At 41.4% G+C, this 27,775-nt stretch overlaps 1 protein-coding gene and 1 long non-coding RNA gene across 9 annotated transcripts in view; one reads left to right on the forward strand and one right to left on the reverse strand.

Moving 5' to 3' along the window:
- Positions 1–27,775, reverse strand: part of NECAB2 (N-terminal EF-hand calcium binding protein 2) — a 441,556-nt gene that overhangs the window by 401,774 nt on the left and 12,007 nt on the right. For all 6 annotated transcript variants that reach the window (XR_009455239.1, XM_059713747.1, XM_059713748.1 and 3 more), the window contains exon 2: positions 18,515–18,539. Coding sequence is in view for 5 of the 6 variants with exons in the window: in XM_059713747.1 (XP_059569730.1) it covers positions 18,515–18,539 (25 nt within the window). In the remaining variant the exon portion in view is untranslated. The remainder of the gene's footprint in view (positions 1–18,514; positions 18,540–27,775) is intronic.
- LOC109286096 (uncharacterized) lies at positions 353–26,515 on the forward strand. 3 transcript variants are annotated; one of them, XR_002094018.2, is made up of 7 exons: positions 353–599; positions 11,789–11,935; positions 13,689–13,890; positions 14,078–14,142; positions 15,552–15,588; positions 15,762–15,850; positions 26,113–26,515. It is a non-coding gene; the product is annotated as an uncharacterized LOC109286096 (long non-coding RNA). The 3 variants fall into 3 exon arrangements; XR_002094019.2 differs by having other exon boundaries at positions 11,789–11,889; XR_009455241.1 differs by having other exon boundaries at positions 11,792–11,935.

A 27,775-nucleotide genomic window follows, 5' to 3' on the forward strand; every position in this document is an offset into this window, starting at 1 on the left:
TACATAGAACAGAAATTTGATAAAAGAGGACCCATCAGTCTAGCAAATAAAGGTATAATGAAATCCAGTGGCTGGAAGCTAAAGCCAGCTAGACAAATTCAGACTCCAAACAAGATGCTAACATTCAACACAAAAGTAACCCTTGGAAACATTTGCCCAGGATTGTGATGGATTCTCCACCTTTGTAAATTTTTAACATCAAGACTGCAAGAGGCAATGATTTAGGGTGATATCTTTTATTGAACCAACTGCATGGTTGGGATAAAATAAGACAAGCTTTTGAATGAAAGTGTGGCAAAGCATCAGTGGCGTGCTCACCACGTAGGGAAGTTGCAAGCTCTGGGGGAGCTTGTTGGCTGAGCAGCAGGGAAAACACCCCCTCCCCTCCCAGAACCGTTTTAAGGGGGAAGGCATGTGTCAGAGTACTCACGGTGCTCTGCCACTTTAAGAACTGGGCCAGGCAGCAGACAGGTGCAGCCCAGTCTTGACGAGCAGCCATCTTAAGACCCAGGCCAACAGGACTAGAGGAAGCAGTTGCTACCTGGAGTTGAGGAAGGAACATTTCCTGGCGGAGCTGCTGCTCCGGAGACAGCACAGAGGTAAGGGCAGGAGCTATGAGGTGACTTGGAGGGTCCTGGTCCTGGGCATGACCTAAAACTTCACCCTGCTGGGAGAGGGAGGCCTGGTAGTCCTGCCTGTGGAGGGGCAGGGCCACTTAAGTGCCAGGTTTGAGGACCATCCGGGTGAAAGCTGGGTTGGGGTGCCTTTATAACCCCTGATCCCACCACCCAGTGGGTTACATGATAACACTGGAGAGAGAGCAGTGGGACCAGGGACATCCACAGGGGACACCTGAGACCATCAGGGGTGCAAGACCCTGAAAGGGAGCAGTGAAGGCCAGGTAAGCTTTGAGAAGCGCCTAAGCTTGAAGGGATGGAAGACCCTGGAAGAGGATTAGTTAGGGCCCTGAGAGAAGGCACCAGCAGTTGAGGTGCTGATGAGAGGGGGGGGGTGAGTTGCCGGCCAGGCACGCTGACGAGTAACGCCTGACTCTGCGGGGGTGTTCAACCCCAGACCCCAGAGTACAGGGCAGAGTAGAGGCTAGTTGCAGGCCAGGCATGCTAATGAGTCTGCAGGGATGTTCAACCCCAGACCCCAGAGTATGGGGCGGAGTAGAGAGTGGCAGTGGTGAATGAGGGGCACGAATTGGGGCATAAGGCAAGGGCTTGAGCAGAGGCCCTGCTGGGGGCGGGGTGGGGCATGCTGAGTTAGGTCCAGGTAAGCTTTCGGGCTCCTGAGGCCACAGATGGGCCAGAGGTCGATTGGAGGGTGGCTAGGTGACTAAGGAGTGTATACTTTTCATTGAGGAGACTCTTATGACATGCTTTGGATTCCCTAATAAACTGAACCCCAGAATATGAGATGCCTGATTATTCTGTTTTCTTTTAATCACTTTTTGTATGGAAAAAATGCCCTTTGTTGCCAGAATATGTATTGCAATTTCCTTGCTACATGAAAATGACAGGTTACAACATCCAGAAAGATAAGAGCCGCGGAAAGAAAAAGAAAATAAGAAAATCAGGGGGAAATGGTGGTTTACATATATCTGGAGCTGTCTGCCTGATTCAAAATAGGCAAAATGTTTTAGGGTCTAAACAGAAGTCTGTCATTCCATTAACATATAGTATGCAAAGACATTAATACCATCTGTTTACATGCACACATACCCAGATTAATTTACAGTAAAATCAAGAGTAAGTACTTAGTATGAAAACTCTACCACAGGGATTAAGCACCAATTCACATGCCCCAAATACTGGCATTTATAGTAGCACATATACCGCCTTTATTGAGATGCTTCTAACAAACCCCTTTGATTCCTGCTCCACCCAATTGCAGGGCAGTGGCAGTAGCATTTCTAGTCAGGCAGTGCTGAGGGAGTCAATTGACTTTGTGGCTCATTATCATCTCCCTGATACCTTCTAAACTCTTTATTCCACATGTGTTAATGACCCTCTCCTCTTAAATGATCTTGATATTCCACCAACCAACCAACCCCCTTGGGCAGGGGCCTGGACCCAATGATCTCACAAGTTCCCTTCCAGCCCTAATGTCTATGAAATCTATCATCTGTTCTGCAATTCTGCTATCTGCCAGCTGCTCCTGGTAATGAAGCACCTATTTTACAGTCCTGCAGACTGTGTAAGTAATTCCAGTTAAGTTATATTGCTTCAATCCAACCCTAGACTCCTATTAGTAAGGTTCTAGATTATTTTTAAATAGAGAAAACTGTGTGTTGTTTTACATATGATGATGCACTTTACCATCTGCGCCCCCCTTTTCAATATTTTAGATCTGCTCAGGGTTGTGTGTAATGATTTAAACAATAAGGGTATGACTAGACTGAGAGCAGGGCCCACACAGTCATTCCTGCTCCATACATGTTGAGGGCTAAAAAAATTCAGTGTAGTTTCCTTTTAGTGCTATCCTGGGGTTCTTCCCAGTTTTGCAGGCATGCGGGCTCTGGCACCCATGTTACAGTTCTTTTGAATTCAGCACATGCAGAGTGGAAGCAAGTGGGTGGAGCGTATTTCTTAGCAGTAGTCTGTAGCACAGTTTAAGAGGGTATAGACATGCCCCTAGAACATCCGCAGAGTTCTACTGAAAGCAGTGGAATTAATTCAACTTCAGCTCATGGGTGATCTAGCCCATCAGATACATCCTTGAATTTTTTTTCTTTTAACTGTGTCTTGCTCTCTAGAATAATTGAGTGGATAATTTGGAGAGTAAAAACTGACCCAAGCCTTCACCCAAAATTCATACAAACATACCAGTGTGAAGCTTTAAAATGAGATCAGTTAACTATGTATTTATTTTATTCATGTTTGTATATCTGTGTATTTAATGGTTTGACCTGAGACCAGAAACAGAAGCATCACAGCATCCCAAGAAAAACAAAATTAATCTTATTTCTGCCCAGGTTATTGCAGAAACTACCTAAGAAAACCTCTGTTGAGTGACTCAGTTTCATGTCCAAATGAGTAGCCTTAGATAGAGTATGATGTGAATTAATATAGGATAGTGCCTTTGGCTTAATATGCCTTACAGTCATCAGGCGATGTCCCTAGGAAATTGGCTTTATAAGGCATGATATTAATTTTGTGAAACTCTTTGTGAGGATAGCTATGAAAAAAAGATGTTCTTTAACAAGGTCATATAGTACAACTACTAAATTTTCAGGGTGGTACTGTGTCTATGCTCTTATTTGCAGTAAGATACCCAAACAGCAGATTACACAGCAGTTTTTGTTACAATAGCTAAGGGCACACATTTCTTTTCTTCTAAGAGTATTCTAAGCAGGCTGTTATTGAACCACAAACCACATTACTGCTACCTGGAAAAGAGCAAGCTGGTTAATATCCCTCAATTGACTACATTCTCAGAACACAGTAGGAAAGATTAAAAATGAAAACAGTGCTTGGAGCAATTCTTACCTCTGCATCATGGGGGCTCTGAGCATAAAACAACAGCAGTAATAGCAATATGAAAAACAGGATCACTAACTTAAATTCTGGTTGCTATCAGATAAGTGAATTGCAAACAGTTTGGAAACTACATCTGGAATTGACTCCCCCTATTATATATGATCTCATCCAAGGTGCCAAGAAACTCTGAGATGTGGCCAGATTCTTTGAGGGGTGAAGTGTGGGAAGATGAATAAATTAAGCACATAAGCATGGGCTTAAGCTTGTCCCTGCCTAGAGAATCCCCTACCCCTACTGGAAGGAAGTAAGGACTGTAATATATAAATTAGTTTTTGAAATTGGGTGCCACTTAATCCCAAGGGGTACCTTGTGTCCAGAGGGGTACTTCAAGCCCGCAAAGTTGAGAAGCACCGATACAAGTTGTATTACAGTCACATGTACTCTGTTTTCATGTTCTCTATTTCTCTTCTTGTAGTAAAGGTGCACACAATCCAAGAAATGTATAAAACAGAGTTCACAGAGTTCACAGGCTGTCAAATGCACAAGGTAAAAGAAAAAAATAGTGGATAGATTTATTTTCAGCCATTTATACAAATATTTTCTCAAGTGGCTAATGGTTTTATGTGTCCAAATGTGGACACCTTAAAAGGAGACAATTTTCAGAGAGGTATCTTCAGTGCTTTCTAAATATCAGGCCTATTTAGGGGGCATAAAGCTTAAAGTCAGTAGTCACCTGAGACAATATTGGCTTTCAGACACTCTAGAAGAAGTCGTTTTCATTAATTAACCTATGATAGGGTTACCATACATCCAGGTTTTCCTGGACAAGTCCTCTTTTTGGGTCCTCCCATCTCTATCTGGGTGGTTTTTAAAATATCAACAAGTGTCCGGGGTTTTGTTCTACTCGGCATCAAAGTTTTTCACGGTACTTCCTGGCTTGCCCTAGCAAGCAGCTGCTTGGGGCTGGGGGGGAGTGGGAGGAGGGTGACTGAAGGCAGGGGGCTTCACATGCCTCTGTGTGCGCGCGCGCACACACACACACACACACACGGTTGACATGCAGCCAGGCAGGGTGGTGGAAGCAGCCCCAGCAGCTAGATGCAGATAAGTCTATGGGGGGGGGGGGCAGGGGTTAGAGGGCCAGGGCTTGGGGACTGTTCAGGGGGTGGGTGGATAGGTGTGCATGGATATGGAGGGGATGGGTGTGTGAGGGGCCTGGTTGCCTGCCAGCACTGGGGGATGGTATCCAGGTACTGGGGCCACAGCCAGGTAGGGGAGGCACCTACCCCTCCAGCAGGGGAAGGGGGTGGGGGGGGGGCCCTCGGGGGCAGCAAGGAGCTGCACGGCCAGGATAGTGGCACAGGAGCCAGTGCCTGTGCTTGCAGGGGTGGGGCAGACAGGAGACACTGCAAAGCTGGGAGGAAAGGAACTGGGGAAAACTGCAGGTTGGGTGTGAGGAGGAGCAGCAGGGCTGGGGGGGGGAGGGGGGTGCTGTGGCTTGGGAGTGATGGACAGGGATACGGCACTGCCCCCTGCCACAACCATTACCCCCCTCCCCCCCCCCCCTCCCCAGCAACAGGTGTCCTCTTTTTTTTAAGTGAAAATATGGTAACTCTAAAGTAGGAGATTCCTCTCTAAGATACTTTACATATAAGCGTACAGTAAAAAAGATGCCATAAATAAGACAGTGATCAATTGTTCAATATGGCCAAAGAAGAAATTAGATTAATTTGCAGCAGGTAAGATTTCTGGTAGGAATGAGGAATACATTTTATTTTGGTAGAATGGTAAAAACAACCCAACAGGCTACCTAAGGAAGTTATGGGACTTTCTTCATTGGAGGTTTTCAAGAGGTTAGACAAAAATCTTTGAGAGCAGCCTACGTATATTTTATCCTGGCTCAGAGGAGGGACTGGACTAAATGATCTTGAGGTCCTTCTTGCCCTTCATTTCTGTGACTTAGTGTTGGAAACTTAATGACTTGTTTTTGCAGACATGAACATGTCTCTTCCCCCTTCCACCTCCTGCCTGCATACACAGTAGAAAAGATTATATATAGATGGTAAGATATTGTCAAGCTTTTCAGTTAATGGTTTTCTACTTTGATAATACTTTAAAAGTATTTAAAAATCAGGATTTAATTCATATAACACTAATTCTGACACTTAGTTTGTTAACAGCAGTGATTTGCGTTTTAATAGGCAGATAATAAAGATTGTATTTTAGTGAAGCAAAATTTCACATATAATCAGTCGTCAATTAGATTAATAGAATAAAAGTAAACTGTTACTTAATCTTCTTGAAATAAATATTGTTGTATTTAATCTTTTTATGCAAAGAAACTATTCATGACTCATGATGTAAATTCAAGTACATGAGAGAATTCTTACATGGTCTGTAAGTTCATTTTAGTAACCTATAAAGCTGGTATTCAGCTTGTGTTTTGTAGCACAAAATACTGTTCACTAGTATACAGATGCATTTGCTAGTAAAAATGGCAAAAGACTCTTAAGATGGAAGAAGAATGGAAAAGGAATACTTTAATAAATGGCATGCTTCTTTTCACCACAAACTCTGGGCACAGTCAGAGAAGCTAAATGCTTCTCCCAACCTTTTTCCTGTTTTTAGACTATTTATAGCTTTACACTAATCAGTAACATCAATCCTTTTTTTTAAGGTATATTCACCAAAGAATTTATTCAAATCAATTTTACCCTATGTGTGAACTCCATTTGTGAACTGCTTGTATCAGCTGTTTGCTATGAATATCATAGGGTTCAATTTTGAAAAATTTATTTTAAAAATATTTTTAAAAAGAGATGTGTGTATGGTCACACTTGCAATACAACCTTATTAATGAGCAGAGTACTCACAAAAGTATACAACTTTTAAAGTTATTTGAAAAATTGTTTTTGACCTTTTGTACTTATATTGTACTTGTGTACAAAATAACCAGATCTCTTTCTTCTCAAAATAACTGGGTAACCTTAAGGTACCAATCTTGATAAAACAAGTGCAAGCCTTAGCAAGTCACCACCAATATGTGATTAGACCAAAATATACTTATTCCCTGCTATATAATAAATCAATGCTAAGTCAGTGCTAAAAACTCCAACCACCCTCATAAACCCAAACTGCATCAGGTCCTTGCAACACAAATAAATTACTTGGAAAATGACATTTTAGATCTACATCACATATCCCGATATAGGACAATTTTCATCTAAGAGCAGGGGTGACCAACCTTTTTTGCAGACATGCCACAAGTGACAAGGGCAGCCTCTGTGTGTGGCATGTGGTGGTTCAGCAAGGGGGCAGGCAGTGCAGGGAGCAGAAAGCAGAGCAGCAGAGACTGGGCAGGGGAAGGGGAATTTGAGTGGCACTTGGGGATAGCATGGGGATTAATTTGTGGCACACCTGCCAAAAAAGTTGGCTCACCCCAGAGTCCTAAAGAAGAATCCCTCTTCTCACAGAAGCCTATGGAGAAAGAAGAGGAAAGACACATTTGGCACTGTGATAACTTTGTGCATTTCAGCACCTAGAAGCAAAAAACAACCTCTGTTGCAGCGACACTGGTCACCTATGTTTTCCTCATTCTGGCATTTATTTATGTCTCTGTTAATCAAAGTCAAGAAAGATATACAAAAATTGCAAAGGAAAAGAGTTCCATTAAGAATTCCCAAATGAGAGGAGGACAATGCCCTGGCCTGGAGTTCTAATTACAAGAGATCCTTTTCCTGTTAGTGGGAAGTTTAATTTTATTTCAAATTTCATATAAAGAATCCTTGATAAGAAACCACCGGCAACTTTCAGCCTAGTTGTTTTTGCCCTTGCACTACATTGCAGTTCCCTTTAGCACCTGAGAGACTGAAAGAAAGTGTGCTCTGCCTAAAAACAGGTATGTTTTTTTCACAAATTTCTTTAATAAGTGCAAACCTTATGATTGGTTAGTACTCTAGAAAACTGTAGCAGATAAATCCCTCTATTGTTGGATTAGAATCTTACAGTTTAGAAGGGCTGCAGTACCTTGTTAGGAAAGCTGGACATCTTTATATACTCCTGATGAACCTTCCTTTGTAACAATCATTCCATTCTCAGCAACTCAGGTATTCAAGGGCCTCGATCAGGGTTAAAGTATAACAACCCAAGCATCTGCCCCTGGAGTGAAGGGTGTTTGTGTGATCAATTTAAAGAGGCACATCCCTTTCTGCTCCTTTTTGCAAACCCTCGCTACAGTTAAAATGCTCTACTTTCACATACTCCTGGTAAATTCCAGTCTGGTAGGACTCTTCAGAGGAATGTGAGGGTGAGAGAGGTTTTTCTGAAAGACTCCATCACAAAGATTTCATTGACAGAATTACTAAGAAAAGTACACAGGCCACCACACATTCACATTAATATGATAGACTTATAATAGCATGGTTAAAATACTCAACACTCAAAAACGGTTGCAGAAGGCATGCTCACCTTTCCTGCAACAGTTTAAAACAACCTCTATCACAAGGAAATCAGGAGCAAAATTCTCCTGGAAGCAGGTATAGCTGTCTATGGTAGGTTTTCTTGCAGCTTTCTCTGATGCATCTGCTTCTAGTCACTGTTAGATTATGGACAAAACAACTGCATTATGCAAAGTTAACAAGGAACTGGGACTTATCACCAAACAATTTATGTGTAACTGTTTGCATGCCCACAATTACTCTGCAGTACATGAAAACTAAACAGGGACAACTTAGTCCTGAAAGAAATAGGGGTAAGTTTTCATTTACCACATTGTATTGCAGGCACACAAACAATTGTCCTATATCAGCTGTTCCAAAATATATCCTTGTTGCCTGTTAATTCACCTTAACACAGTTGTTTGCTCAAACCCTAGGGCTAGGAACAGAAATTACATATAAACACATTACTCATAAGTGATAAGAAATCAGTTCAAATCTGTAACACAACAGAAGTCCAGTGCACATAAGCCACTTTAAAAATGGTTGAAGCTGGTTTAAGATAAACCTGATGGATGTAGTATCAAACTTAACTAATTTAAATCTATTTATGGAACTTCTGTCCCAGATCCCCATCACATTTAAGTTAACTCACAGTCCTCCAGCACCCCAAGATGCTTTGCACCTCTCCTGCAAGCCCCCCTGCAGGGTGGGTGGGCTACCCTTGGCCCAAACTATCTGCTCCAGCAAGAAGAGAGGCATGCTTTAGCACCCTTGAGTTCTGGCCTGGGCCACTGCAGGCATGTGGTTGCATTTCCCGAATCGAAAGTGAATGTCTGGTCACTTGCTTATCAGTTCAATCTACACAACCTGTGAAGACTGAATTGATTTAGCCTTGGACTTTTTGCCTGTCTGTGCTTAGCCTAAATGACAGGAACACATGGAGCAGCACTTTGCTACTCCTTTTGCAAAGGGCCTATTTTAAAATCTCTCTAATTAAATGTTCCAACCCTTGAAAACCTTCAGTAATGGTGGCCATTCTTCCAAGTCATTCCTCTGTGCTTTTACAGGAATCACTGTAAAAACAAGTAGAGTTCCAACAGGCAGATTGCTTTTTGTATGCTCCAGGATCCCACAGCTTCCATTTTTTCTTCCTCTGTTACTTTTTCCTGACATAAAGTGGCATTGACATGTTTTAAGAAAGAGGAGAGAAATAAACCAGAAGGAATCAGAATGAAGTATTTCTGCAGTTCAGTTACTATAAAGGGATAGGAAAGAAAAACATTTCTGAATATTTGGACAAAACGAAGACAGCTTCAAGCAAATGCCTTGTTAGCACATGGTACACCAGAAGTGTCCCTGAAGAGTCTCCCTTCATGTGCTATAGCAGATAGCAGATGCTTTCTGGCAAAGAGGTGTAATCTGAATGTAATGTGTGTAACAGCAGGTGGAACCAGGGGCAGTCTGCAGAGCTGTGATGTCTGTTAATTTAGACTGCAACTCCAAAAAAAACCAAAACAAAACAGAACAAAAAAACCCCCAGGGGCTGGGGGACAAGGGAAAAAGGAAGAGGAAGCTTGAGGCTGGAGGAAGGAGAAGAGAGAATAGCATGCACCATGGAACTTGGTCAGCCCTACACAGAGGAGTGCACAGAGGAGCTGGAGATCTCACTGGCTCAGTCAGCCAGGACTATGGCCTGAAGTAGCTGGAGTCAGACTTGGGGGCAGCTACACACTGCTATTTGAGCGGTCTAAGGACTAAAGGCTTGCTTAGGAACACCGCTGGATTTGTGGAGGGGGGAAATTAGGGTACGGAGTACATTTTACTACAGTATTGATATTTCTTTACCTTTTACCTGTTCCCTCCCTTTGGCCCATTGGCTTCTGACCCTAACCCCTATGATTTTCTATATAAAACTGGGAACTCCCCCTTGCTCTCTGTGTCAGTTTCTGGGGCTCCAGGATGGGCACAGAGGTTTTTGCTTCCAAACATGGAACATCGGACTTGCTAGATTTTAGATCCTGGAGCATGAGATATGTTATTTTTCGAAGCTGACAAGTAGTCTATTAAGGATGCCATATTTAAATAGGGGTCACTTTAATCAGAAAACCACTTTCCTGAAGATGCCAAAGAATTTCTGATCTGTACATTACATCGGAAAGATCTCATGCCCAGGCAGCAAGAAGAGAATTTAGATCTAGCCTCTTTTAAAATGCTTCTTTCAAGGGACATTAAGTCCTAAAGGCTGCTGTAAAAGAGTATTTCCCCATAAGGAAGATTGCTGGTACCCTAAAAATGGAACAATAAGTTGCTATATCTATGAAAGGCAGTGTGAAAAAGGCAAATAGCTCTCCCATGTTAAAACACATATGAAAATAGCAGGGCACAGGCAACAGTGGAAGCAGCCACCCCTGGTAAGACAGAAGGTGTTAAATTTCACCCTGTTTAGGAATTAAATGTTAGCAGTACTGTGAGCCCAGTGAAGGGAGGAAGGTAGCCGTGCAGGAAGTGCTAGGTTATTAAGAAAGAGAGTGACAAAACTAGCCAGCTGCCAAAAAGAAAATGAATCAGAAAAACTGCTGAAGCCAGCCACTATAGTACTGACAGATGTTCTCTTGAGACTACAAGACAGCTGGCCATAAAGAAAGAAAGCTCTGGAAGTGTTGCCACAAAAATGATAACCTGCCAAGAAATAACTAAAGGATTATAGAAATGCTTGCTATAAAACAAACTCTGAAAACAAATGAATTAAAACAGGTTCATACACACTTTGCCATCATCCTACCCAGTGAGATCTAAAATTGGTGCAGGGCTTAAAAAAGAATTCAGAGTAATTTGTGACAATAAGCATAGCAATGGGGCTTGTCATGGTAGTTACTGATGAAAAAAGTACATCTATATAGTACATCTATGTACCTAGCACAAATTCAATTTGTCCTATCAAGAAAAATGCTCAGACTTTGCTGTCAGTCATAATAATGTAAATCCTGAATAAGAGCACACTCTGCAGTGAAAACTTAAATCATCTCTGTGAATTTCACATACATCAAGTCATTTATCTCCATCTCTGCTTTAGACTATACTGCATTGTTTAGTACTTCATAGCTTGAAAGCATCAATCTCACCACTCATCTGGTCCCTATTACCATAATTTCTGAGCAGTTAGTCTGTCTTTCTCCTCTCAATGCCCCTGTGAGGTGGGGAAGTACAGATGATGTTGTTAAGCAGATGAAGAACATGAAACACAGAAATTTAGGGATTTGCCAAAGGGGATAAGACACCTTGGTTGCCTATAGGTGTACTGGTTCATGTTCTAATTGGAACACTTAGTATCACCCTCTCCCCACCCTGTGTTTTAAAATGGCTGCAAGGCGCTTTAACTAAAGCTTGCCAAATGAGCTTTAATTAAAGTGCCCCCACAGCCATTTTAAAATGTGGGGGGCTTAATACACATGATTGTGAGCCATTTTAATTAGAGTGGCTGTCAGGGAACTGCTCTAATTAAAATGGCCCATCCCCACCCTTGAGCACATGTATAGGCATGTCTAAAGTTTAGCAGAGAATTGGAGCTGGGTCCCTTAAGTCTCAGGTTAATACCGGTGGACCATCTTTCCTAGTGGCAAAAAGGAAGACACAATGTTCAGAAGTAAGCTTTCATGTAAGGATCAGTTTCCATACCAGTTTATTAAATTCACAATAAAATAAAAACTTTTTTCTTTGGGTTAACCCAAACCATGTGACAACAACAGAAATTAACATTGATTTTTTTTTTTAACTGAGCCAAATGTTACAAAGACTCCAAGTCACAAGATTACACATTCATCTTATTATGCATTTTGACCTTATACTTTTGTTCCTTCATTTTAGCAGAGATTGCTCCAACAACTCCAAATCCTGTATGTGCCATATCATGACTTTACACCTACTGGAATGCTGATGGACCATGAAGCTGTTCCATAGTGACTTAGGTAATGTGGTATCCCCTAACGCAGTGAGGAACAACCTTTTTGGCAGGTATGCCACAAATAAGCACCATACCCTCCCTGAGTGCCACTCCACTCCCTTTCCCTTACCTGATCTGTTGCTCAGCGTTCTGCTCCTTGCCTGATCAAATGCACTGCTTTGTGTTCCCCACCTCACACCAATCTGCTGCATGCAACACAAAGAAACTATCTGTGACAGTTGTGCCACCCATGCCACAAGCTGGCCACCCCTGCCATAGATTATATTGCAAATTGTCCAGTGTGCCAGTGCCTATTATTCTTATTAGATATTTAAATACATGATACAAAACATGCAACTGTCACTGTCACTTTCCAGAGTTGCTTCTTGTCAGATTCAGGGCTCCACGGTAGCTATGACATCCCAGCAGAATGCTCGCTTGAGGGCCATCACAGAACAAGAACTACCCAGGGACAACAGGTGGTAAAGTAAATGTTAGAGAATAGTTAATAGGGAAGCACGGTAAATTTATCATACAATTGCCAGGGAATCTTGCACTTACGTGTGCCACCATAACACCATGCTGTGTACACATGGAATATTAAGCCCAAAATATGTAACAGGATGTGGTAAAGATCATACTGTAATAATTAGAATTGCTACTGCTTGTTCATTTATACAGGCATGTTTGGTCTAAGGGATGCAGATAAGCAGAGGACCAGTGTTGCAGACTGGTCAGTGGGGAAGAATGAATGAAACTGAATACCTGAAGGATATTAAATAGCTAACAATAATAGCAATAAGAAAGGGAAAATCTAAACATCAGGTGAATGAGCTGGTTTTACTCTGATTGAGTTTAGCTGAGTCTTCTGGTTTACCAGTGTTAGAAACTAGCATGGCAAGCTTCAGAATACTGAATTCAGCTGCCTGTTACAATCTGTTTGGAAAGGGATGCCTCTGCTCATATAAGAAGAAGAAATGTTAGTCTCCATGCCCCACTCTGACACTGGTATTATTGCTGAACAGCTATATTTTAGAGTGTGACCTCTGTGGGCAGGGACCCTGTCCTTTATATGCATTTGGATATCAGCTAGCACACTGTGGAAGCTAATGGAAACTCATTACTGTTATTAGTTAATTTTTTTAAAAAAATCTATCATGATACAATCTAAGCATCAATACCTACTAGATGACAAATAGCAGCTTCTGCCAGTTGAGGCTGGATTTGAACTTATGACTAAGATATAGATACTGTACCTCTTTTTCACTCCCTACCTGAAGTATTCATTGTGACGTTAAGTGGGTTATTTGGGAGAAAGAAAAACAAGAGGCCTAATCCCAATGAGAGAGTCTTGTGAGAGGGCAACTGCCTCAAAAATCTCATTTATTTCTGTTGGAATCAATGATGCTCAGCACCTCTAAGGATTAAATTTTCCAGCGCCACAGTGGAAGTTAGAAGACAGCACACTTCACTATTAAATGGCACAATACATATTTTCACAGTAGATGTTACAGCTGATGAGCAATAAAGTAGAAATCAGGGAACTATTAACAAGTTTTGTTATGTTGTGTGAAATGCTTATTACCAAAAGCTGTCTCACTGTGTACACAGCCTCCACTAGGCAACATGTGGGATGATAAAGGCAAATGAGACTTAAAAAAAAACCAGGCCTGTAGCTGTAACTTTCTGACTGAACATCTGAGGGAGCTGGCAGCAAGCACTTCACACAGCACAAACAGAGGGAATCTTAGAAGGCCATTTGGGGAGAAAGATGGGAAAAACTTGGTTGTTTCTTTCAAAATAAAACTTGTTTCCCCTATGCAGCAATGACAGCTGGAGACAATTATCCTTTCTGAAAGGAGAAAATCTCAGTGAGCTGGCTGGAAAGAAACAAGAGCTTTCAGGAGTCTTTGGGAACAAACATGACACATCTGTGCTCACTTTCCCTATCGTGACTGCAAACAGGGTAACTTGTTAGTCCAGCTGCATTACCCAAGACACAGGGATAAAGACGGTTCTTCTGAAGGTACAGCTCCTAAACAGCTATAACAATCTTCCCAGAACTCGCTCCCCATCTACAATAAGAGACAAAGCACACTGCCTTTCAAAGCTATCTGCTTTCCTGTAGCCAATGCTTATTGATTGAGAAACTAAAAAGGCAAAACATAGGTTCTTTACACCTTTATAAATGAAAATTACATTTTGAATTTCAGGAGCTTTATTTGCACAGACTGCCAAATGATTGATTCAACGTATGGCGCAGCGTCAGTTTATTTTGGTAAAGTATAATCTTAGTCCCCTTTATCTACACTAACCCATCATGCCAAAAGCTGTTTTGAATACAGCAGTGTTAATCAAATCTGGCTTCATTAAAAACCTGAGATATCAACAGCATACATGGATAAAAGGGATACCAAGTGCCTATAGTTCTCTCCATGTTGATGCACAATGCAGCACAGATTAGTTCGGTGATCAAATGAAGCGTACTACATAAAATGGTTCTTAATTAGATTACAAGAGACAACTGAGAGGCAATGGATATTTTATACCCATAAACAGAGTTAGGATATAGACAAATATAACAGTTAAACTGTTTTAAAAGGGCAGGAGGCTAACAGAAGACTTGCCCGTTCTGTGGCAACTGTTTTAGGTGCCCACTCCCATTCTGTAACTAGTGGGAGTTAAATCAGGACAACTTAACCTATAAATGAAACAGGCTCATGTTACCATATTTTATAGGAGAGGAGCAGACAGACAAAACTCCTACAGAAGACTTAGCTGATGCAGTCACAAACAGCATTTGCAAACTCAGCTCTTTACTTTTCTAAATGGTATGCAGAAATTGCACACAGACACCATTAAAAAGCAGTTTACCTGTGCCTCTTCTCTCAAACAGTAGCATTTTTTCTACTTCAGAAGAAGTATACATGAAAATGCTTTTAAAAAGTCCTGCCATATCCTAACTGCTTGCTCTTTTCTTCTTGAGACAAAGTAATATCTACATGATACAAGCTGATATTTATAGATCACTAATTCTAATAAAAGGAAAAAATACCATCCAAGTGGCTGTAGAGAATTTGGGATGCCAGGGGAGGGGGGATAGTGCTTCACTGAATTAAAAAAGGAGAGAGAGAGAGAGAGAGAGAGAGAGAAACAAGTTAATTATTCTAGCTAATGGAGATGCTCTGTTTGATCTTTATTCTGCTAAAGTATTGGAGCAAAAGCCTTTGCCTTTCATCAGTAACTGAGTATATTGCAAAACTGTGCAAATGGACTCATCAGTCAGGTTTCAATAATACAGATAAATTTAGTCAGCCAAAGGAAATGATGGAAGGGGGTCTGTTTCTGGAAGTTGATATTTGACCTTTAAGAACACTGATACACAATGATAGAGCCCCAACAGTACATTCTGTTTCCAAACTTATTTTAAAATCGCCTTAAAGTTTACAGGCCAAACACTCTATGTGGGGCATAAATCCAACACATCACGGAATGGGTAAAATGATCAGCTTTCTGGATGCAGCAGATATTAATGAAAATCTTCCTTCTCTGGATATAACTTAACAATACAATAGATCATAGGAAGCCAGTGTTTACGGAATGCAATTTTTCCAGTCAGAAGCACTGAACACAGCCTCATTGTCATTTATGCCTACTAAATACCATTCATTTCTATATTTACAACAGGATGAGATATGCACTAGCACATGGCTCCTTGCACCAGGTAACTAGAATTTTGCTTCCTGTGCCTGGCTAGACAGGCACAAGTCTACTTCCCCCCACCACAAAGGCAGCACATTCCTTGTGAAATGCTGCAAGGTAAAGAAAGATAATATCCAGCTGTTATGCTTGCATTCTTCAGAGAGAGGGCTAATAAAATGTTTTGTGCCTTTTCAGAACCAAAGGATCCTGGTACACCTAAATATCAAGCTGCTTTGTTAGTTAAGATTAAAACAAAAGCCTGAAGCCACCATCTGGTAAAATAGGTAAGTGATTAGATCTGAAAATTAATCATCTAAATTTAAAAAAATCAGGATATGGAACCCATCTATTTATTCCTGCTTAATGGGATATCACATATTACTGAGGTAATTGCTGTTCTATAACTACACTATTTTGCATAAGTAAGAGTTATGACTCTTTTTCTCTTTGAAAGTTAGCTGATGATTGTAGTGCAACTAGAAGGAAAGGACTCATAGCCAGCAGCAATTTTTAGAGTGTAAACCTGAACTCCATAAACTTCACCAAAATGGTCCAGCAGTAACTGAACATGGAATCTGATCCAGTACCTTTAATCAAGATATTGAATTAGAGGGAAAATATAGCTATCATTGAAATTATCATGCTTTCCTTGTTCAAAACAACTGCTATCCACGTGCAAGATTTAATTTAAAAAACCCACAACTTATTGCATTTGTTACTGTCAAGACATTTTCCTCGTTTCCCCCCAGGTAAAATTCCAATGAGCTAATAGTATTGCTCTATACTTGCTTGGCCTCAAGGCAACATTACACTCACAATTTAATACAGGTGAAAGCTAAACTGCTCAAAGCAATATCTTAGAGCAATACTGTCTAATACGGAGGCCGGAGTTGTGCATGCATTAAGGTTGCAAGCTCGAGGCCATAGCAGAAGCGCTCATGGCGTGGCCCTATCATATTCCAATGAATCTGCAAATTCTGCTACACATCTTATCACAAGAACACGAAAAAGGAAAGGAACTATCTAATATTTCATCAGAGTAACCCTACTATGAAACAGTAAAATGTTTATGCAGCTGTGAAGCATGAGATTTCAAGGGTCAAGAATGCAAATGTGTTTTTTCCTATTGTTTACACCCCCAGCCTAGGTTCTGACTTAACTATAATTTTTAACCCTCTTTCTCTTTTTCAGCAAAAAGTCACACGACCTTATTTTTCATATAGTACCTCTATATTGCAGGTAGTAGCATGGCATAAAGATGCCCAAGCTAGCTCTAAATGAGATAAACCTGAGTACCATATTGCCTTTCCAAAACAATAGGGCTTGGAATTAGCCAGATATAAAATGGGCCAGTAAAAGATCATCTTTCATTAGAGGAAGCCCTCCTTCCCAAGCAGGAGCTAATCAAACTGCCTGAGATTGGAAGGCCTCCCTCTCACTCTGAGGATACCCCTCTAACTCCAGTGGATCCAAAAACACAACACTTGAGTCTATATTCCTCTTCCACTTAAATCCACTTTTAAATAAAGCTCTGCAGAAGCTCACAAGAGACATACCATATAAAGGAGAGACTGAAACATGGGTGTGGAACATATCTATTGGTCCATGCTGTCCATTATCAGTCCTTCAGGGTCAGAGCTTTGTTGACATCTTCAGCCCTTTTTGGGATCAGAGCATCTTCCTAAAAATCCCATCCCCAAGGAGGGGAAGACAGACTTCCTTTATCTTCCTATGAAACAGGAGATTCTACCCACTGGTTTAATAAATCTTCCATAAATGCGACAGTTTTTTATGCAGAACCTATTCCTTCAGCATTTTATTCAGAACCTATTTCTTCAGCACTCAGTGGCGATGCATAGGGAAAGTGTTCCCCGGCAGGGGGCCCCTCCCAAAAGCACTGGCTGGGAAGTGGGGGTACCAGGAGAAGCGATCCCTGCGGTCCCCCCACGGCTGATCGCACTCACCTGGAAGTGTCAGCAGCGTGCCTAGAAGTGCCAGTCAGTGGGATTGGCCGAAGGGGGCTCCCCCGCCCCCCAGTCAGCAGGATCAGCTGTGGGGGGGACCCCCACTGGTCCCTGACTGGCTGCTGAGGGGACAAGTGCCCACCCTGACTCAGGAGGCACCAGTTGCCCATGTCAGCACTCATTGTTCAGTAGATTCATTCTTAGGATTTAGAAACCTGAATCCAAGTGCCTTGATTTTCTGGGATAAGACCTGCATCTTCCTTTCCCTAACACTGAAAATTTCACTTTTGCAATACCTCTAAACTCCAGCAACCTTAAGCCCACAACAAAGTGAAATATCTCTATTCTTAGTTGAGCTGCTCACTGTCCAAACAGAACAATTATTTCCTTTAGGAATATAAAATCATCTGATGAAGTTGATGCCTGAGGCCAATATTTGACTTTGCTATCCAATCATGTACTTTCCTATGGGAATAAATTCAAAATACATTCCAATGCAACAAAATCCCCATTACTTCCCAAGTTATAAAAGACTTGAAATAAATACCTATCAGTCTTTAATGCACTGAATGATTACTAATCTTTGAACTACTTTACACAAGGGACAGAGCATAATTGGAAAAGATGACCAGCTACAAATGAACCATCCATTACTCTCTTAAACAGTTGGTTTATGGTCCATCAGGACTCAGATAGTTTACAGAACACTGCCGCCCTCACTGCATGGCCAAATTCCTTAAGAAACACATTTACTTGTTGGGACTTGCATGTTAACATTATGCTGGTTGTAAGAATATCAGATTTACAGAATAAGCAAAAAAAACCAAACATCTTCTTAAAGTAGTAAACCATATTACTTCCTTAAGGTCACAGATGATGGATGAGATTCAAGGGAAAAAATAGTTGCAACTGTCCATAAAAAACAACAGTGCCAGCTCAGTTAAAACCAAAACAAGACAAATGTATATGAATATGAAGACTTACCATTTTTGTCAGCTCGTCTGAAGATCTAGAAATAAAGAGAGAGATACATTTTTACTATTTTTGTAGTCTGGCCATGACATTTCTTTTTCCTAAAACTAAATTTATATCCCATTATTCCTAATACTAAAATTATATCCCAGTTCAGATGTTTAACCAGGGTGATTAAGCCCATCTAAGCTTGCTTCAGATTATATTTTTAGTTTATGTTTTAAAATAATTCGCAGCAAGGGGTTACATGCCTGTTTTTTAAATACTGGGATCCTGGGAAGAACCCAGAAGAAAGGCAACCCAGGTGAGGTTAAGGCCACAGAATTACAGAGGAAGGAGAGATCTGGGCTGACAATACTGAAATGTCCATTTATTCACAGAACATGATGTCAGAATTTTCTATCCCTTCAGAGTGTTTTAAACCCTATTTAGAATTTCAGGTCAGCCCATTCCTAGTCTATAATAAGGTACCCAAATACGCTAGCACAGAAAAAGCTTGGCCCACGTTATCAGTGAGAAACAAGTAAAATTCCCCAAATCAGAGGATTCCCAAAAGAGGAATTCTTTCCTCATTAATCAGTGCCCTCTCTGCTGAAATGGCAAACAAAAATGTGCCCAATAACAGCATCTGTTTTTTAATCACAGACATATATTCATTAGAAAGTGAATGGAAGCCACCAACTCATTCTCCTAAAAATAAGAAGTTAGCAAAGAAGTAATATCTTTTAATCACTACTAACTAAGCTACAGTGGCATCAGAGGAAGAAGTGAAAGACTCTATACATATTCCATGTTGTCTGAAGACTTCTTTTCTCTTTTAGTGATGTCTTATCTCAAAGAAGAAAATAAAGGACTATAGATTTTATTTCACAGAATCATACCAGAACGCTAGTGCTGACTTTCCACCTATCTGGCTCAATAACTTACTCTTAGTTTCATTACAGAGTCAACAGACATTTAGTTTCAAAAGCCTTCAGCATTTCAGTGATGCAAGAAAGGAAATCTATTCTAAACTATTTTTCTTCCATTTGTTAAGCATCTACAGTGCATTTGGCTGTGAACTAAATATAAGGAGCTGACCATCAGAACAGGGATGAAACATCGGACACTAAATTCTGTCTAAGCAGCATTCTTTCCTTTCATAGAAAAGAAAATTGAGGAAAGGGCTTCAGTATGAGGCAATTATCCTCATGTCTCTTACTTTGGGTAAAAGGAAACAAAAAGACATGACATTAATTGGTCTGGCATAAATAAAATGGCATGTAAGTGGAGTTTCATAATCCTGCACTTCTAATTAAAATACTAAAAGAGAAGTACCACTAGTTTTCTCTGTGGGAAGGAGATTACATTTAGGCTTAATAGTGCTGAACAGAGAAGTAGGCACATAAACTAAAGAAGTAAGACCACCTCTTTTGGATATAAATTCTCTGATGAGATAGTGAAATCTGCCATGAAAAGCCACCAGAAAATGTTTCTTCTTTTTAAACCATTTTATATCAGAATTGATCACCTGGCAAAAACCAATAATGAAGAAATCTTGTAAGGGTTGTGTTTTCATAAGTTATAGAGGAGGAAAAAATGACTGCTGGGACAGGTTTTGTTAGTATTGAAAAATTAAAATGTTCATAGACACTGTAAAGAGGAAAAATACTGTCAAGCTTGACCTCATTAATTTGAGCAAGAAAGAAAAATATGACTGAACAAAAAGAAAAAAGATAAGATTTCCTTGTGGAGGACACCTCCAAGACAACCATAAAATGAAAACCACTATTTTAATAAAATCATTCAAAGATTTACAAAAATCAAAGGAGAACATACTGTATGAAACAAGGAACCCAGGAGACATATTGAACTGCAGAATGAGTTACTTAAATGAATACTGGTTAATTAAGCAATATTAATCATTCTTCTACCAAGTGCCCCCTGTGCTGTTCCATATAGGATTCAAAACAAATTCTGCAAATCCCACGCATTCTGTAATATTTAAGCATGAACAAACTAGCTCAGCTAAAACAAGACACAAATTGCAGGGGGGAAGGAAGGAAGGAGGTCAAGCCACCCACATAAGCGATACCTTCAAGAGAAAGCAACAGAAAGCCTATTGCCCATCTCTAAATAAAGACCTTGCTGGGGTCTGGCTTGTGAAACCCACATTAAGAGGACTCAGCAGGGTTTACTAAGCCTCAATGCAAATACCGTTTTGAGGTTCAGCCAATGGGATCTGGGAAAGCTTGTTCATATATACACATGCGCAGCAACACACACGCACGCACACAAGTGCACAACTAGCCAAAGGAAAACATTGTGGCTACATCCAGACAAGTGCAGACGTGTGGTATGAGGTGCTGCAGACACATCTGCAGCACCACACACCACACATGCAGGCATTTCCTGTGGTGCTACTTTTCAGTGTAGGGAGGTTTTATGGCCCTGGGAGATCCATGTGTCAAAAACTCACACCAAAAGAAATCAGGGCAGTGCAGGTGGTGGCAGCATGCGCTGCCCAAAACCAGAGCCTGGCCAGGCAGAGCCATGCTCCGGCTGCTGGCAAGGCTTTCTGCCATGGATGCAGCTCCAGGAGGCCCCCAGGATCCCGGGTAAGCCACAGCTGCTGACCCCAGCCTCCCCTACCCCACCTGAGGTAACCTGCCATGAGCCAGAGTGCATGTGGCATGGGTGTGCCCCAGAAACAAGTAGCAGCAGCACAAGTTGTGCCGCTGCTACTTGTCCATGGGGAAATAAACATCCACACTTGTCTGGACACACCCTGTGAGTGCATCTATACATGTACTTTACTGTGGAGCTGACTTATTAGCTCTGTAGTAAAGCATTACCATTTACAAGTATGCCTGTATTAAGATGCGTTAAATTTATTATCTTCACTAGGATAGTACTGTCCAGGATACATACTAACCTTCAGCACAGTAGTTACATGCACCAAAACACATGCGAGTGGGGCTGGCTGGGGTATAAGGGTGCTACAGTGCAAGGGCTGCCTGGCCCTGCTTAAACTGCAAGTCCCCTCAGCTGAGGGGCTCTTGACCCTGACTGTGCCCCACATGTAGCACAACCAGGGCCAGAAGTCCCACAGCTGAGGAAACTTATTCCACATTTTTGAGCAATAACTTTAGAGCTGGTTGAACCTATTTAAGGCACCGTAGTTAATTTGTATAGCCAGTCTAAATTTATTGAACAATTAACCAGGTAATTGCATAATAGATATAACGTGTAGAAGGGACTTAAGAAAAAGACACCATGCACGATTTTCCCAGCTTAACCACACAGTGAAGCATGTGAGCAGGACCCTTCACTTGAGTTTACTGCCAAGCTTTCAACCTGTCTGAAAGTCTGGTTTCCATTTGGGAAGGCACCTGGATTGTGTTGCATTGGCACTGCTCCCCCTCAGTGGAGGATTGCCCTCCTTGAAGGTGGCCCTGGGTACAGCTGCTGGCCATTACATCTTTGTCTGGCTATTACATACTGCTAAGCATAAGGACAGGAAACAAAGCTATTGCTAAGCTATTGCAGGGTTCTATTTAAATGGATCTGGACTACAATCCTTTGGAAATAGCTTCATGGTTGAGGCAAAGCCCAGCAGCCCAACAGAATTATTTGAAGAGGTGTCTTCATGAGGAAGATGTCCCATAAATTGTCTACTTGAGCCCTCATTCCTGTGGCTTTCCCTGAAAGACCAACAAAAATAATTTAAAGGGAAAATCCTATCCACCTTAGTGGGTCCCATTAACTGCAATGAGACTACGCAGGGTTTGCAGAGCCACATGTGGAGACGTTGCAAACACCATGCCTAATGGCTAATTGCCATATGTTTGTGCAGTACCAATGGGTAGAAGAACAAATTAAGAGAGCTCCATTTAATGGCTTGTCAGTTTGACATGGAAACACAAGGCAATTGGACCTACCTCTGTCTATGCATCCCGCTGCCTGATGCCCACTGGCATTACATGTCATGTACTTTCTTGGGAAGCTCAACACTTGTTTTTACTCAGACTTACCAGATATTTGGCCTGTTTGTTTTAAACTCTATTACATGTTTTGGTTATTTCCTTGCTGTTCCCTGCTGTTATTATTCCCCAGTGGTGTGAATCAAAGGGATAGCATGAACTATAATGTTGAAGCAGCAAAATCTATTTAAAGGTTCTGTAAGAGACATTCTGCTCTCCTAGTGCAATTGTCAGAGGCAGAAAGGAAGAAGAAAATTACTGGTACTAGAGGAATGTAGGTCTTTAAATATAGCTTTTAAAATAAGTGAAAAGCTCTTTTGGGAGCCTTTCTCACCACTACAATTCCCAATGGGTCAAAGGGATCAAAGTAATCCTTATCCCACTGAACTGTACCAAGAAAAACATTCTCCTCAGCTTTACTATCCAGAGAATCCCATCGCAGGAAGCATGACCTTATCATGTATAGTAGCAGCATAAACCAGAATGAAACAAGCCCAAAATACAGTAGAGAGAGACCAAAAATCAAGTGGAAGACATGCAGTATGCAAACAGGGAAAAATGTTCCTTGAAATAAATTAGATTAACTGGAAAAATATGAAGGACCTGAAAGCGACTGGTGGTGACCTGTTCTTTGTCTGTGCCTTATGGAGTCACTATTGTGGCAATGAGGTTTCATAAAAAGGAATGGTATACCAACATGTATGATGAGAGAAGAAAGGTCAGGCCCTGCTGGAAATTAACAAGCAAAATAACTTTGTGGATACCAGATTACAGCATGATTTAACTGTCTTCCCTTGTGTTTTTGTGTTTTGTAATTTATCACATAAGAAGAGACTATTAATTCACTAAAAGGCTCTAAATGCCAAGTGTATAACTCCTTGTGGAAACCATAAACATGCACTAAGGTTCCCCTTCTACTAAACAAGTCTTTAAATTGAAAAAAAAAAAAAGAGAAACTCAGTAGCTTAAAGCCATTAATCAAAGTTGGAAGTAATATAGAAGATACTGGGCTCCTCCGTATGTGCTACCTCCCAATAGAAGCAGCAGAGCCTCCTTAGAGTGGTGCTGCAGGTGGGCTAATTAGCTCTTCTGAGAGACTGAGCTAATTACTCCAGGTGAAGCACCGTGTGGACATAGCTAGCATGTGCAGAGCTAACCTAAGTGCAACATGCATGGTAAGAGGACCATGAGGGAAATAGGTTTAGGCCCACAGCTGGAGGTGGGTGGAAATGGGCCATGGGATTAGAAAGGTTGAGAACCACAGCCAATGTACAGAACCAGGGTTTGCTCAAACTGTGCAACCTTGCTTAATGGTGAGCAAGAGTTATTCACCCACACAACTGGACCATAAAAAACTCACAAACTAAAATACAAGAAAAAAGGAAATTATTCAAGATCCCAATCTTTTAATTTAAGATTGAATTGCTCTGTAACCAGGCACAGCAAGCAGGCCATGTTCTGAACATTTAACCTAAAGTTTAAAGTCTGAAAAAGGCCAGAAGTCTGAAATAGCACAAGTAATCCAATGATTACTCAGCAATACTGCTAACAGTAATGCTTATATAAAGGCTCACAGCTATAGGCTGTCTTTGATGCAAGAAAAGGACAGATTAACTCCCAAACACTTCCACAATGTAGATAAGGCTCTCATCCTGGATCTCCAAAGATTAGACTTGATGGTGCTTTATCAGCAGCACTTCAAAATGGCAGCAGGAATGCTTTAACTAAAGCTCAAACAAGTTTTAGTTAAAGCACCTCTGCCACCATCTTAAACCACAAGGATGCTGATACATGAAACGTGGAGGCTGCTGGACTCAATTAATCAAGCCTGCTCCAATGCTCTCTAATTACAGCATATCGGAACAGCCTCCCCACACCCCATGGTCTTGGTAACAGCAACTAGACATTAAAGCTCTAAAGGGAAGTAAGGAGATCCCAGCTAGCCCAGAAGGGGAAGAGGGGCCAGAGAGCTTGGAGGTTTACAGTCCAGGAAATGGCAAGTGTCAGCAGGGCTAGAGAGCCCAGAGGTCTCTCCACCTCAGGAGCAAAACTAGGGCCCAAAAATGGACTGAAAGCCAAGGAAGGCCACAGGCAGAGACTGGTGGGGCTGGAGGAGCCCATGAGTCTCAGCTGGCCCAGGAGCAGAGCCAGGGCCCAGAGAGAGGGACCAAAGACTGGGGGTCACAGCCAGAGACTGAGGGGGCCAAGAAGCCTGTAGCCCAAGGGGGGAAAGGACTGGGGCTGCGAGCCTGTAGCTCAGGAGGAGTGTGTGTTAGCAGAAATGAGTATCATCCGCAAAGCGTGGGTGTGGTGTAAGGGGCAGTTGGAGCCATGTAATTAACACTTAAGGCAATGAGCACAGACACCTGTGTTTATGAGAGAAGATCTGACTTGGGGAGTCCTAGGGGAGCCTCTCTTTCCTAAAAGTATCATTTCATCAGGGCATAACAGGTGAAGTGAAGGGGAGATAGTCCACATAAGGCCAAGGAGGCAAGGGCTGAGGGGGTCTCCAGGGGCATCACAGTCACTCCCGGAGCTAAACCCTGTTACAAGATATTTGAATGTCATATATAGTGTATTGCACCATTGCTCCTTAAGGAAATATCTTAAATAGGCTCCACTAAGTCTCACTATATCTATTTTATAGCACTATAGTCAAAACAGAGTTAAATAGATTTTTTTTTTTAAAATGCACTTGTATTTCTATTAATTAAAAATATTTCCTATATTGCAAAGCAATATTTATAGCACAAAGCAGTCTTTGAAGTGCCTCCATAGATACGTAGCAGAGCAATTCCCATTATTATATCACCACAAGCAAAGTCTTCTCTGTATCAGCATTGATTTCTGCAGTCAGATTTTCAAGACCACAAAAGGTGGAACTGTATTTGTTGTTAAAGTACCCCAAACTAAGCAGATCATTATAATGGAGCACGGTTGAAGGGAAAAGATAGATCAGCTTCAATACAAGCTATAAGTTTGTGCATAAATCTCCAGCCCCTGGATTCTTGGGATGATATTAGAATTTAGCTTTTCTAGAAAGAATATGTTCAGTTCTTATACTTAAGAAAGGCTTGAAAAAAGTGTGACACAAGCAATTAAGGAATTGGCCCATTTCATCTTGATAGGATGTTAACCCCAAGATGCATCACTCTGAGCATGCCACCATCACCCCCAAAGTATATGGGTGCATAAAAGGAGGGAAGTGAAGCAGCTCAGACCTGCACATCCACACTGGTACACACCAGCAGCTGTGCTAAGTACTTGGGATCTCTGGGTGCCGCTGCTGCTTCCTCAGAGGAAGAAGGTATACCAGTTGCCATCTCTGCTGTTCTGAAGGAATGAGGCCCAATACCTCAGAAGAGCAGCAAACATCCATGCACCTGCCTATGTCTCTCTCTGTGATGGAAGTGCCATCAAACAAGTATTGGCTGGGTCAAAGGGACAGGGGCTTAGCCAAGATGTACCTAGAGCCTCAGATTGCTTTAATAAATCCTAGGAGGAGCCAACAGGAAGTCCTGGGAGAGGCAGGAAGCATGGATGAGTATTATTATGCAGCTCAGTGCAGAGGTGCCATAGGAAAAATTAGAATACAAAATATAAAGGGGAGCTCCACCCAGGTTTTTTAAAGGTTTCCTTTTCTTTCAGATATCCAAGCACTTGTCTTCTAGCCTCTACACACTTTACACAAAGCTCCATTGTAACCAGAAGTGAGAGAGGCAGAACAGAATTTTAAACTGACACCTCCAGAGAGGAAAATATTGAGATCTTCACTGTCATTCCTGCAAAGAGTAAAATTCAAATCAACTCTACCCCCTGACTGACTCTCTGTGGGTTTACAATAACATTGTGCTATTTTCACTTCATAGTGGAGCCACTTAGGCAAGGCAACTGCACTGGAGGTCATCAAGAGTGCAGGGATTAAATATTAATGAATAAACTCTTTTTTCAATACCATACATGCAACGCTGATTGGCTTCTTTAGGAGTTCCATTACTGACTGAGGAAAGTATGTGACTGCTGAAGGCTTTGTGGAGCACAGAATCTGGCAATGCAAGGGCCTGCATGCAAATGACCAAGAATGTTCTTCCCACACCATCACCTCAGATTCTCTGATTGTCAGGCTAACATACCACTATTAGGAATTAAACAGGGAATTTTGCCTGAACGAAAAACACTGAACCCATCATCTCCACTTAATGTTTGTTGTCTATGCTCCTAAATGTATTAAATATACAAGCCTTCCAAAGTACAGCCAAATTATGCACATAAAATGTGCCAAATTTATCAGTGGTGTATACCTATTGATTTCAATGGAGTTACATGGGCAATAAACATGGCCAGTTGTCTGCAAAACATTGAAGATACTAAACTGTCTCAGTAATGAAACTGAACATAAAAACTATCCTGCAATAAAACTAAAAAATTCAGAGGAGAAAAAACAATCAAATTATATTTTCAATGTTCGGTTCCCATGTTTAAACAACAATAGTTGGGCTCATGGCACTATGCAGTTCAAAACACCAGCGATGCTAATAACCTTGAGAAATCTCATGTTGTAACATAAACGCTCAACTCTGCCTTAGATTTCCTCTTGGAGGCAAAGCTGCTTCTTTGGAAGCTACTTAATTGAGTATTTTCTTGCAATTTTATTCATTTTGCACAAGCATTCCCTTAAGTTTAAGAATTATTAAACTCTATATAGAGTTTATTAATGCTCCTTCAGTACTTAGTATGATATTGATTTTTCAGAAAAGAAACACACACAACCCAACAACAGTTTTCATTACTGCACTAATATCAGTAGGAATCCAGGGAAAAGTGAGGTGTGAGCAAAGCCTGCTGGAAAAGGCTTTGAAGAGGACAAAAAAGGAAGACAATGATCAGTTGTATGAAAAATCTAATTAATGAGTAGCATATTCCCACGTTCCCCTGCAGGTCACGCTGAGAAGTCCCTTCCCATGCTTTCCCCTATGAGTAAATTTTTACTCCCCAACAGAAGAGACCAGCTTGATGAGTCTGCTGTTCTTGCATCAGGTATGCTCCTTAACTTTCTAGCCCTGAACACTGTTAGTAAATTCCCACCTTGTGAGGACAAGGTGGACTGATGCGCCTTCCATTATTAACATGAATCATTCATGCTTTGGGCTATGTCATCATCCGATCTCAAGGGTTAACTGCAGCAGGGTAGGATGAGTAGTAAGATGGGAGGCAAGCATTACTATCTCCTTAGTATGCCTTGGCGTCCCCTTGGTTCGGCTACTTGTGCTTAATACAGAAAAGAGAGCTAGTTTGGGGGATTCATTTAGTG

The sequence above is a fragment of the Alligator mississippiensis genome, chromosome 10 (assembly GCF_030867095.1).
Source record: "Alligator mississippiensis isolate rAllMis1 chromosome 10, rAllMis1, whole genome shotgun sequence".
NCBI lineage: Eukaryota > Metazoa > Chordata > Crocodylia > Alligatoridae > Alligator > Alligator mississippiensis.